This window comes from Ptychodera flava, chromosome 7 (assembly GCF_041260155.1).
Source record: "Ptychodera flava strain L36383 chromosome 7, AS_Pfla_20210202, whole genome shotgun sequence".
Lineage (NCBI taxonomy): Eukaryota > Metazoa > Hemichordata > Enteropneusta > Ptychoderidae > Ptychodera > Ptychodera flava.
The window spans coordinates 33773560-33785959 of NC_091934.1; the positions used below are offsets into that span (position 1 = coordinate 33773560).

Consider the following 12400-nt stretch of genomic DNA (forward strand, 5'->3'; position numbering starts at 1 on the left):
GATTGGACAAGAGCTCACGCCGGCTGTGGTAAAATAGCAATTATAATACCAACCTTAGAACGGGTCCCTCGACTAGAATAGAATATTGGTGCTGAGACAAAGAGCGTTTATAAAGCTTGAAAATTCAGCATTCAGCATTCCGTTGATGACGTGCCAGGCTCGTTCTTTCTTGACATAATCTCCATCCTAATTAATTCGTAACTTGTCAAATACTCAACTACGAATAATTGTTTTTCATTTTTACAACCACTCGCTTATATTCGTTTCAGTTCAAGGTCGCAAAATGTAGACATTTTGTTTTTCATACCATTATACCTATAGGTACATACCAATATGTCATCGTTGGAGCTGGTCCTGCCGGTCTTCAGATGGGATATTTCCTCAAACGTGCTGGTCGAAAATATGTCATTCTGGAAGCTAGTGACGTGCCAGGCTCTTTCTTTCGTACCAATCCAGTTCATCGCACCCTGATCTCCATCAACAAGCGATTCAATCCGTTTCCAGAGCACGAGTACAACATGCGCCATGACTGGAATTCTCTTCTCAGCGATGACCGTGACCTTCTCTTCACCAAGTACTCCAAGGAGCTCTTCCCATCGGCCGATGATCTGGTTCGCTACGCCAAAGACTTCGCTACAAAGTTGAAGATCAACATCAAATACAACACACGAGTGAAAGAAATCACCAAATACAAAGGCGATGAAGCCAACGTCAATTTCACTATAACAACCACCGAGGGAGCTGTTTACAAATCCCAGGTGTTGCTCATCGCCACTGGAGCAGTGTCTGAAAGAATTCCTGAGGAAATCAAAGGAAAAGAGCACATGGAGACCTATGGTACCCATGATGTCAATCCTGAGAAATACGAAGGCAAAAACGTGTTGATCATTGGTAACGGCAACAGTGCATTTGAAACAGCAAACAACCTAGCTGGCCATGCAAGTTTGGTGCATATGTTTGGAGACAGGAAACTGAAATATGCTTGGGAAACCCACTTCGTCGGTGAGATTACTTTTTTTCTTTTTTCGCTCTGTAAATATAACCAAAACTTGGTGCAAAACGGGCGGGAATGTGCCTCTAGGTCGATGCAAATTAAGATAGTACGCACCTCGAAAGTGAAAGACTTAAACTTTTGCTCAAACTTTTTTCAATGAAATTGTAAAACATTTTCTTACAAAATCAACAATAAAATCGTGGGTCATTGTGCAAAGTTTGGAACTAGCGAAAGGAATTACCCAACATTTTGCGATACTTAACATTCAAAATGGCAGCCATCCCTGAGTTAACACTAGGGAGCAAAAATTTAATTTTTTGATTTTCGAAAACCAGGGATGGTAGAAGTGTTTTTTCCTCCAAGAGCTTTAAAATGAGCATCCATAAGTGGTAGATCAGAAAAGAATTGTAGAAATTTCTCTCCCCAGGCGCTTTCTGCCTTAAGTTTGTAAAAACTGTCGCTTGGCAGTCCTATCTCGTTTACTTCGGTCTGCACATGATATGATTCCTAAAACAGTAAAAGTATATATACTTTGAATGCTAGATTTTGAATTTCAAAGATCTGCATATCTTGGGTAATTTAAGGTTTCAAGACAAGAAATTGACCTTTTTAAGCTAACAATTCTCTAGTGGTTAATAAGCTCAGAACCCCCGTAACTTATATATTTTTGGAAAGCCTAGATATAGGGAAACATTTTGGTTACCATAGTGTCACCATTATTTACATAACTATCATGTGACAGGTAATTTGCATAACATTTCAAAAGTCGGTTTTCCCTATATTTTGTTCAATGCTTTGAGATATGTGGCTGAAATTTGTGTGAGTGCAAGCTGTCTTAAGGATCTTCCAAAGTTTGTCTCAGAATATTTTTAAACCTTCTTAAACAAATTCTATGATAGAAAAACTTCCAGAGCGGTGAATTTAATCGTAGTTGATTTCTTCGAAATTTTGCTCAAATAAAAATAAAAAAATAAAAACTAAGCAAGATATAATTTACGAGGGTTCTGAGCTTAGGAGTGGAATTGTTAGATTAAAGAGGTCAATTTCTTGTCTTGGTACCTTAATTCTCTAGTATCAAAATTTGCATAGTGACACCCGATTTTCATTCTTGATTTTGAAAGTGAATGGTTGAAAGATTCCTTGAGGAAAATTTGAGGGAAAGTTTAAATCTTTTACTTTCGAGGCGCATACTACCTCAATTTTGATAATTGTTGTAGGGCCTACCAAGGTAATTTTACTTCACTGGCAAGTCTGAATATGAAGAATAGAAAGAGTGAGAGTTTAGTTTCTTTTTGGAGTATTTGACATAGCACGGATAAACCAAATCGTCTGGTATTGCAATTTGTGTTCAGGTGACCTGCGTGCCGTCAACAACAACATACTAGACATGTACCAGCTGAAGTCACTGGCCGTGTATGCGGCGTTGTTGCTGCAGTCGATCGAGAAGACACCGGATGGCAAGTACCTTGTGGTCTTGAAGGATGCTGTCGTTCACTGGAAGGAAAAACAAGGCTACTTCTATCTCCGACCCCCACCCTATGATCACGTGATTTGCTGCACCGGTTTCAACTATGTGGATTTGTCGATGTTTGCCGAAGACTGCAAGCCGGGTAAGGTCGCATACTTTTTGCTCTCTCCATCGTTGATCCTCAAATTATGCAGTTTTTAACAAGCCTACTTCGACCTTTGGTTATCTGGTGTAGTCTATAAGAAAAGAAAAAACTGCGAATCAAACAGAATATAATCATCTCAGTAAATACATAGTTTAGAAAGCAGACTTGAGATGCTCACTCCAAATTCCACAGAGAATACCTGACTGTTGGCTCTTAATATTGTATTTGAATATATACTGACTTGCACATATACATCGGAATTTTTTGTCAACTTGTAACAGATACGATGGCCGATGGAAAATTCCCTAAACTATCCAACACCTGGGAATCAAGCATCCCAAATATGTACTTCATCGGAACCAGCATGCAATGCAACGACAGAAAGGCGGCATCTGGGTTCATCCACGGCTTCCGGTACAACATCCGCACCTTGTCCAACCTCCTGGAAGAAAAATACGATGATGTCCCGTATCCCAGAGTTCCGGTGGACGTGACGTTGGACGCAATAACCAATAGAATGATTGGTAAGTCAGCTCCTTTTGTTGGCTTTATTTTCTGGCGATACCAGGAGCCTAATAGCTGGAAGGGTTACCGAGGGAGTGTCACTTCTGTATGCCATACTTGTGGTATTATCCCCTTACTCGATTGAATGTGTTTTGATATCTAAGGCAGGAGTGCCGCTAAGAACAGTATTGGCTTGAAGAGGTAGATCAGTTTACAACCACAAGTTTAAAAATTTATGATGAAACAATACGTGTACTGCAAGTACATAGACACTCTCAGACACTATTCTTGAAGTCAGGCATTATCACCATTGTTATTTTTTCAGCGCGTCTCAGTGTCGGAGACAGCATCTACCAGATGAACGACTTCTTGGTCCACGTGGTCGGGATCCCAGACTTTGAGCCAGGGAAGGCGGACACGGTCAAAGCAGATTTCTATGAGGACCTTCCAAAACCTTATGTGCTCGAAAGTGGACGATTCTTCAAAAAGTATAAGCACGTGTTGATCTTTAAACTAGTGTATGGATTTGAAGAGTAAGTACAGAAGGAAAAAAGGTGTAATTTTGCCTAAAAATTCTAATTGTTTTGATCACTAATATCAGAGTAAAGTATTCAGTCGAAGCAAGTAACGGTACACACGTCGTGAACGGTTTATTATTCAAGAAATCCCTTGTAATAATACAGAACTATTGCATAGAGACAAAGAACTTTAAAGTGCGAGAGATTTGCATTCTTTTAAAAATCTCTGCGCTTATGAAATTGCCTTTGCCATGACTTTGGTACTTTGTCACCCTCTATGCTGAAAGTTATAATTAAAGGGAGGCAGTCTTCAGAACTGCGCGTGTGCGACTTTCTTGTTTACAAACAATGTATTTTATGCATAATATCTAGATGCGTCAAATCAACATAGCTGCAACATTTAAATTTGAACAAACATGTTTTAACTTTCATCAATCGCCAACGTAACCTAGATACAGTGTTTACATCGGTCGTAGGGGTCCCTGGCAACCCTTGAGCAGAGTTCCGACGACTGCCTCCCTTTAATATTTGAAAGTTTCCTGAATCTTTTATATGTAAACAAAATTATCTGATTTACTACCAATTTTCCACCGTTTCAGCTTCCATCCTCCCGCGCATTCTAACGACTACGTCCACGCACCCGATTTCCAGTCAGGGGACTGCCAAGCATTCCTTCATCCCAGAGTGCACCACTACAAGGACGGAGAATTCCAGAAGCAGCTTATACTTCACGAGTCTTTCGTACTGAGGTTCGACTTACCGACCGTGATGGATCAAAACCCCGAAATACAGTTCAACTTGTTGAAGAACTTCTTGAACAACTTTGTGAGTGTACTTTCTCTTTTTTTATTTAAATTTATAGTCTTATCCAAACTCCATACGTCCGATACGTCAACAGTTCGGCAACTTACCATTCCAATGTCTACGATCATAGCATGGAGTTACACTTAATTAGTATGAGAATCATTGATGGTTAAAGTTTCATGTTGTTGGTTCTATACATGTTAATATATATATATATATATATATATATATATAAGTATACAGATGTCTACGTGAGAAATTACATTACAGTGCTAGAAGCTATAAGCAACGCGATATAAATAATTAGTATCTGTGATATTATAATCACAGATATCATTACTAATGGCATGAAATAATTTATGTTAAGTTAATATATATATATATATATATATATATATATATATATATATATATATATATATATATATATATATATATATATATTATATTATATATATTATATTATATTATATTATATTATATTATATTATATTATATTATATTATATTATATTATATTATATGAAAGTTCATATTGTTGGTTCTATACATGTTTATGGGATTTTAATATTTTCGATCATACAGAGGGGCTGGATTTGAAATGGCTTTGGGGGTATTGAGGGGATTGCAAACGAAATAAGACTTTAATCGCAATTCCTCCAGCTCCCCCCCCCCGCGGCCCCGTATATGTGAATAGAATATGTGAACTTGAATGCAGTCTTACTAGATAAAAACTGAATCATTAATCTATTTGCTTTGTTTCAGCTTAATTTGGAGCCAGGTGTCCACTACAATGTCGAGTTCTTCGGATCAAGAGAAATATTCGAGCAGAAAGTTACTCCATTCTCTGAGGAGGACCAGAAAAGAATCCCCGATCTTTCAAAGTTCCACGCTTGTGCTCCCTATGGTACGGAGTTGTTGCCACCCTAGTTCGTTTCTCATCTAACGTGGTACCAGTTTTTATCGGAACGTCATGGATCGTTCTCATTGTACATCAGAAAAAATGTTTTTCAATGCACAATTAGAAATGAAAAGTTTGCTACAGATCAGTTCAAACGAATGGTTTTAGACTTTAATTTCAACACAGCTTTTTGCATCCGTTTTTTTATCATTTGAATTTGAAGTCGTAGAAATAGGAAATTGTTTGCTGAAAGAAGATTGACAGGCATAAACGTATAAGAATAGATTCGTAAGCTTACTATCCTTTCCTTACGTATTAGATTTTCGAGTTTTATATCTGAGTATCAAGAATATCAATGCGTCACTCTGATTGGACGAGAATCCATGGCGGTTGTGTTGAAATAGTCCCAATAGTACAAAAAGCCGTCTCCAAGCTAGCATACTAATGCAAAAACATGATCTGTGAATATAATAGAAAAAACTGAGAATCCAGGAAAATAAATGAGTAACACAGAGATTATCAAATGACAGCATGAACTTTTGAAACTGTATTCATAGAAGTGCCCTATTTGAATATTTTGCACCCGGTTCACAAGACCAGAGTTGTCACTTTTTGTCGTCTGCTTCATTTCCGGTGTATATCCTCATTATTCACAGTGCCCAGTCACAGGCTCCGATTTTTCGTTCAAGGGAGCTCAGTTAATTTAGAATAATGGCAAAATGACCTTTATAAAGCAGGGGTCGGTGACGGAATGCTATTAAAAGCGAGATGTGTCCGTCTAGAGTGTAAACCCACCTGTGGAGGGGTTACTGCTTAAGCTTGTATCACTCAGTGAAATGCTACTCCAAATCACTCCGCGTGTTTTGATGGTTTAGCTAGTTTTGTTTTGCTTTTCTGTAGACAATGGTTCCGCTCCACTGCGGCTTTTCGTGGTAGGATAATCAACAATACATGTTGTCCAGAGCGGCTTATTTTAGAAAGCTTATTATCTTTCTTGATAAATGATAGCATACCGTTGCTTTTGATGAATTTGTGTAAAATTATCTTCTTACAATCGCCAGAGAGATTATATCACAATCTAAAATGTAAACGATTTCTGTTAGTTCTCTGTTGAACATTACGTATGTATGAACATGAAATGTAAACATTAAAACAATAAATATGGAAACTCCATCACATGAAGATTTTTCCGAAAACTTCTTCGCATATTTCTAGTGATGACACAGTCCACATATTGTCTTTACAAATATAGAAAATGCGTTTTACGATTTTTTTTTTGGGGGGGGGGGTTCAGATGGATGTAGTGAGTAACGAACTTGATTGGAACCAGTTCGTATTTCTGAAAAAAAGCACAGACGACTCACGGAGGAGATAATCGACTCAGACTCTTCTTCCCTCCAGCGATATCCCTCTCCTTTAAAGTTTCTCCTTAAAGGTGTACAGTCACCTGTAATCTAAATATGCCCATATATGGTCAAAAGGGCGTTTTTTGGTATTCGAAATGCCCATATGAGGGTGCTGGTGTTAAAAAGCGGCCACCCGCTTAAAATCTGTGATTGGTTAGATTTTCTCTTTCCATGGTAACTGTGGCAAAAATTGGAACGGGTGACAGTATACCTTTAATTGTTAAACTTATGTGTAGTCTATGCATGCGGCTGACTCGCCGACTCTTCTATGAGCGCGCACCTCTTTTAGTTCCCAAGCTAACCGTTATAAATGTGGCCCATCAACGAATCAACTGACCGAACGCGTTTGTATGACAGCCCGTAAGGGACATTTTGTTGAGCAAATAAAACGTTATTATCCCCTGAGCACGAGAAACTCTCTCGTTCTCACGAGATAATCATTTTGTATTTGCTATTTCTGGAAACGTGCCTTAGCTTCTAAGGCGCATGACAAAGTTTTTTGTGCTCACGAGAGACTTTCTCGTGCTCAAGACATAATTATTTTTATTTGATTTACAAAACTTTCTTTACAGGCTCTCATAAATTTGACATGATCATTTACAACACTTGTAGCTGTTAATTTTACGAGTATTATCCGGAAAATCACGGTTTAAATCAGTCAGCTTATATTTCGATTTGACATTTTGCTCTGGCCAGAGAGCACGGAGGATAGCCTTTATTATACATCAGTTGTTAAGTACACAGATAATATCGGACGGTGCACACTGCCCTCGATCTCTACTGGCGGAAATGTCTGCAAAGTTACTCCCAAGACTTTGGAGGGTACCAGACAATCGTTTCAAATGCGAGTACACTGACCCTGGAACAATATGCAGGCGACGCGACAGTTGTCGTCTGGCTGACGGTGTTTTCAACATTACGTTGAATGGTTGACAAAAACTTTGGTTGCAAAGAGTGGATTTAGACGAGCTTGTTTTGTCCGTGTCTCTGTAACTGGTTCATTCGCTTCACAGTCGACCTCAATACATAAAATCAGTGCGGCAAAAAACATGCTGTTCTTTGGTGCAGAAGCCCTCGGCCAAATAACTTGGACGATAAAAAAAATCGTGGTCTGCTAATAAAACGAACAATGATGTACGTTCCGGAAGAACGAAATGAATAGTTGGGTCAGAATACTTAAATGCACTGTGATGAACTGTGCTTAAAATGTCGCTCGTTCCATCTTTGTGGGGTGACCGTGGTTCTATACAGGACACCGCTCATCAAACTCGCCGGGGCACGTTCAAAAGACGAAAAATTCAACTTCTAAAGGTAGTTCGCGCCTCGAAAGTGAAAGACTTAAACTTTTGCTCAAACTTTCCTCGAGGAATCTTTCAACCATTCTCTTTCAAAATCAAGCATAAAAATCGGGGGTCACCGCGCAAATAACTCAAGATGAACCGATATGTAAAATTCAAAATGGCCGCCATCCCTGTGGTAACTATATGAAGAGAAATAAAATTTTCGAAATTAGAAAAACTAAGCTGGTGAAAAGTTTTCTTACACCAAGGGCTTTAAAATGAACTCCCTCAAGTGGTATATCAGAAAAGAATTGTAAAAGTTTGAGAGTCCAAATTTGTGTCCCCGAGGCGCGTTCTACCTTTGCGCAACTGTATGGTGCTTGAAGCATTTCTACGACTGGCAAGTATTTCGATTGTAGCGAGGGCGTTCTTGTCTATGTATTATGTTCAACCTCATACTGAAAGTCTATACAATGACGCGGCATCCTCATATATGTTCACTTGGTCAAGGCATAGCTATTTTACCGCTTGCGATCAGCTTTGAGAGAACATTTCTGTAAAAATCTACACGCGCTATAACTAAAGCTACTTCGCCATTCCTTTTATTCCGGGTCAGGCACCCATTTTGTTCTGGTTGGTCAGTCTGGCTATATATTCAAAGCACCTGTAAGGGAAAAGCTAGCTAATCACCTTATTCCTACCGCACACCTGTTACGAAATCATGCACAGTGAGCAAGGTCGTCTGCTGAGCTCGCAAGGGCGAGGAGAGAACAGAAGATCTAGTTTCCTGAGTTATCTAGGCCATCGTCAGGGGATGCAGAAACTCGATCAGCTAGCCGTAGGGTCTTCATAACAACAGGCTGCGCTCGTTAAAGTTTGTTGTCCTGTCGAGATAACAAAGGTCCCTGCACTATTAACTGTGTATCACTCCACTTGCATTTTTGAGTTGCGAAATAAGTAAATTCAAACTTCTCGAATAACATTAAACAATCTAAGATTGCCAGGCGATGCATAAACCTGTCAGGTTAACAGTTCAAACGTCTACCATGATTACACGGTACACGCTATTGTCCCTAGTACCATGGAGGCTTAACGGACGCACCAAAGCTCGCCTTTTCAATGATCGAATAGTGCACACGCTTCATACGCATGAAGTTCACGTTTGTAAATATTGAGTCTGACCTAAATTCATGCGGCCGTTGCGCTACTTAGTTCAGGGCTAGGAAACTTCGATAGGAAAGAGGTGGTGAGTAACCATCGGAATGCCTCATACTGCAACTATCTTCATACCTGCGCTCCAGGTTCTTTTCTGCCTCTGCGCATCTGAGGATTTAATTAGAGAAATAAAGGTCAAAGGGTAAAGAACTCTTGGTGTTGTCCAGCTTATTTCAACTCTTCCAAGTTTGAGGCAGACACTAAAAAGTGGTCTGGGGAAAACACTAGAAATTGTACCCGCCCTCGAAATCAGAAGAGCGCCATCTAGAGATGGCGAGAAGTGATGACACGTGCCTCGGTGAAGTTTTCAAACTCTAATTAAACTTTCCCCACAGAAACATTAAACCATTCTCTTTCAGAAAGAAGGATAAAAGTCAGATGTCATCCATGCAAAATTTCGGATCAGAGAAATGAAATTGACTGATTGTTTTCGATATTTGGCATTCAAAATGAATGACATTTTTCATGTTTATTTTATGGAAGATATCAGTTTTTTTCGATTTTCGCTCAAAAGACCGTAATAACTATTTACATCAAATAGGGTCGACAAAAACTTACTAAATTGCGAAAGCCTATCGGATGGTGACACTAAGTGAGTTGTTTTGGTGTTAAATCCGTGGAGGTTCCGAATCGTTAGGTAACGAGCGCAATTAACGACAGGTGCAGATAAAAACTGGTTGGGGTGGGGGCTGAAAAAAACGGGGTGTTCAAGGAAGCGGAAATTCCAACGAACAGTGCGGGAGCCTATAAGATGTTTATTCCATGCGAGCCATTCAGGTGTCACACTCAATGGTCTTTGAAAACAACTCTTTCATAAAAGTTTTTTCTTAGGTTATTCAAAGGAAAACTGCATTTCAATGACTTACTATAATAATATGCAATAATGAAGCATCTCCTTATCTCTACATGGGTCACTTTTAACACTGTTCACAGCTAGTGTTTGTAAGTGACGATGCTGTCCTTCAAAGTGTGCACATGAGAAATGATAGTAGCAGTTGACTATTATGGGGTGAGGGGAAAGACAGACAATGGTCTGTTAAAAACGTCTAGACTAATAAACAAAGAAATGTGCTGTATCGAACTGTGCATTCAAACTTTTAAAATGTTGTGCCCCTTAGATTCTTTATGTATTGTGAATTGATAATTTTAGGTGAAATTGCAATATCATAGTATCTGTTGTACACATAATACACTTCTATAATCACTCTGTTCTAATTGTTAATATTTGGGTTTACGTACATACATACATACATACATACATACATACATACATACAAGACAATTTTTTTTCCTCAGCCCCCTGTCGTTAATGATGCACGTTCCCTTCAAACATTCCCCACTTATGAAACGATGACCACACTTTCTTTTGTTCTTTGTGTTCATTTTCCAGTTCAGCGGTACCGTTTCACGCCATCCGTTCCACTTAGTCCCTGAAAACCGGGTTAAGCTGCCCTCAATATGACCTCAGTAGAGGTCAAAAGAAACTTTCCTTTGGCAATCTTAGCCTTCGATTCTGTAGATTAACACAAATGTAAACCCAGATGTCATGTCTATCCCCAATGAACAATGGATGAAACTGAAGGTCTTCCATGTATAGGAAGATTAGTACTTTTTGCATGGATGGATTGGCGCGAATGCTGAAATTCAGTTTCTTTTGCATGGCTGCGAGGATTATCGGGCAAACAATACGGAACATCAAAAAACGTCTAGACTGGAGCTTTTCATCGTAGCCCGTATGGTGTGCTTGCGTGAAACAGATTTCGAGTCTGAATGATCTTGAATACAGTTGTATTGAATCCGGGCACTTAAACTCGACATTGTACAGCGATGGTACACACTTGGCTATCAACCACATGCAACGGACGAAACAAATCGAGTGGAAAGATGTTCGTGAAGCGTGAGGGTTATTTCTATTCGGTCGGGGGCATTTGTCGCCATCCTATTCACGTTCAGGGATATAGTAATTTTCACATCATGAGAAATCGAAAAAATGGCGACAGATAGTGAGTAGGATAGTTTTGACAGCATGCAACTTTTCCAATTTGTCAACGGAGTTGCTGTCGTTTGTTTGTGATGTCTTATAAATCTGCGATAGATCCTTCACAGACTATTTTGGTTGTCGCGCGCGGCTGCGAGACGAAATCATAATCAACACAGGGCAGAGGGAAGTCTGTGCCGACGAGGACTGGGCGGTTTGGTTTCTTGTGAAGGGGTGGGCTAGACAGAAACCCGGAGCATTAACTTATATGTTAATCGTAGCCAGCGGGTGGTTTCGAACAACTCAAAAGTTCCTCTGTACTTTGGCAAAATATAAAAATGTGTGTGTGTGTGTGTGTGTGTGTGTGTGTGTGTGTGTGTTCCTAGCAGCCCGACCTACCGTAGAACAAGCCGACGATCCCAGGCATTTTTCAGGGCAGTTTCACCTACACTTTACATGTACCTACTTACCCGTGATATCTTGTATTGGTTTGGGTTTTTTGTGTGTAATTTTTTGGATGGGGAAATGTAACCGATGTTTTTCGGTTCTGCAATCCTCTGCGTTATTGTCATACTGAACACATTTCCTGAAAAATCTATGGACTTCTGGTATTTGATGTGAAGTCTCCTATACTTTCTATTCCTTCTGCTCTTTCGGAAAGTCAGCTATTCAGTTTATAATCATGCCCCGTGTCTCTATGGCCATGTCCATCATCACATGCAAACAAAACTGTCTTTCCCAGTTTTTCAAGAATATAAGAATGCACAGAATCGATCCGACATGTGTTTACATTTTGAAAACTTTTTCATTCAGGAAGAGGGTACTCCTTCCTGCGACAATATTTCAGAGAACTCGTCAATAGATACTATCTTTGCTCGAATGCACGATTTTGCACTCATCGTAAATTTAGTTGACAGTAAGAAGAGATCACCTAGTTTCCAATTTGTTTTTTCCAGCGACCAGTTTTGCTCTTATTACCAGTGAAGTGAAAATTGGTGTTTGCCATATAAAAAAATGAAATGTGAGGTCTGTCACCACCTGTCACGCACGAAGATGTAATTTGTATTTGGGAAGGGAGATTTTAAAACGTTTATGAGTACCATGGACTGGGGTGACTTGGTTGTTAGGGGTTACTTCAAAAAATCAGAGAAAGTTTCTTTGAAACCCCGGGCCCTTCCTGAGTGTTTG

The 12400-nt window shown here is 39.4% G+C and overlaps 1 protein-coding gene across 2 annotated transcripts in view; it reads left to right on the plus strand.

The window, feature by feature from the left end:
* Positions 1-6511, plus strand: part of LOC139137350 (FAD-dependent oxidoreductase domain-containing protein 2-like) — a 90451-nt gene extending 83940 nt beyond the window's left edge. For both annotated transcript variants that reach the window (XM_070705396.1, XM_070705394.1), the window contains exons 2-7: positions 322-1002; positions 2347-2604; positions 2889-3131; positions 3437-3644; positions 4229-4454; positions 5198-6511. In XM_070705396.1, the coding sequence (XP_070561497.1) occupies positions 322-1002; positions 2347-2604; positions 2889-3131; positions 3437-3644; positions 4229-4454; positions 5198-5362 (1781 nt within the window). In that variant the 3' untranslated portion in view covers positions 5363-6511. The remainder of the gene's footprint in view (positions 1-321; positions 1003-2346; positions 2605-2888; positions 3132-3436; positions 3645-4228; positions 4455-5197) is intronic.
* Positions 6512-12400: the final 5889 nt, after the last annotated feature.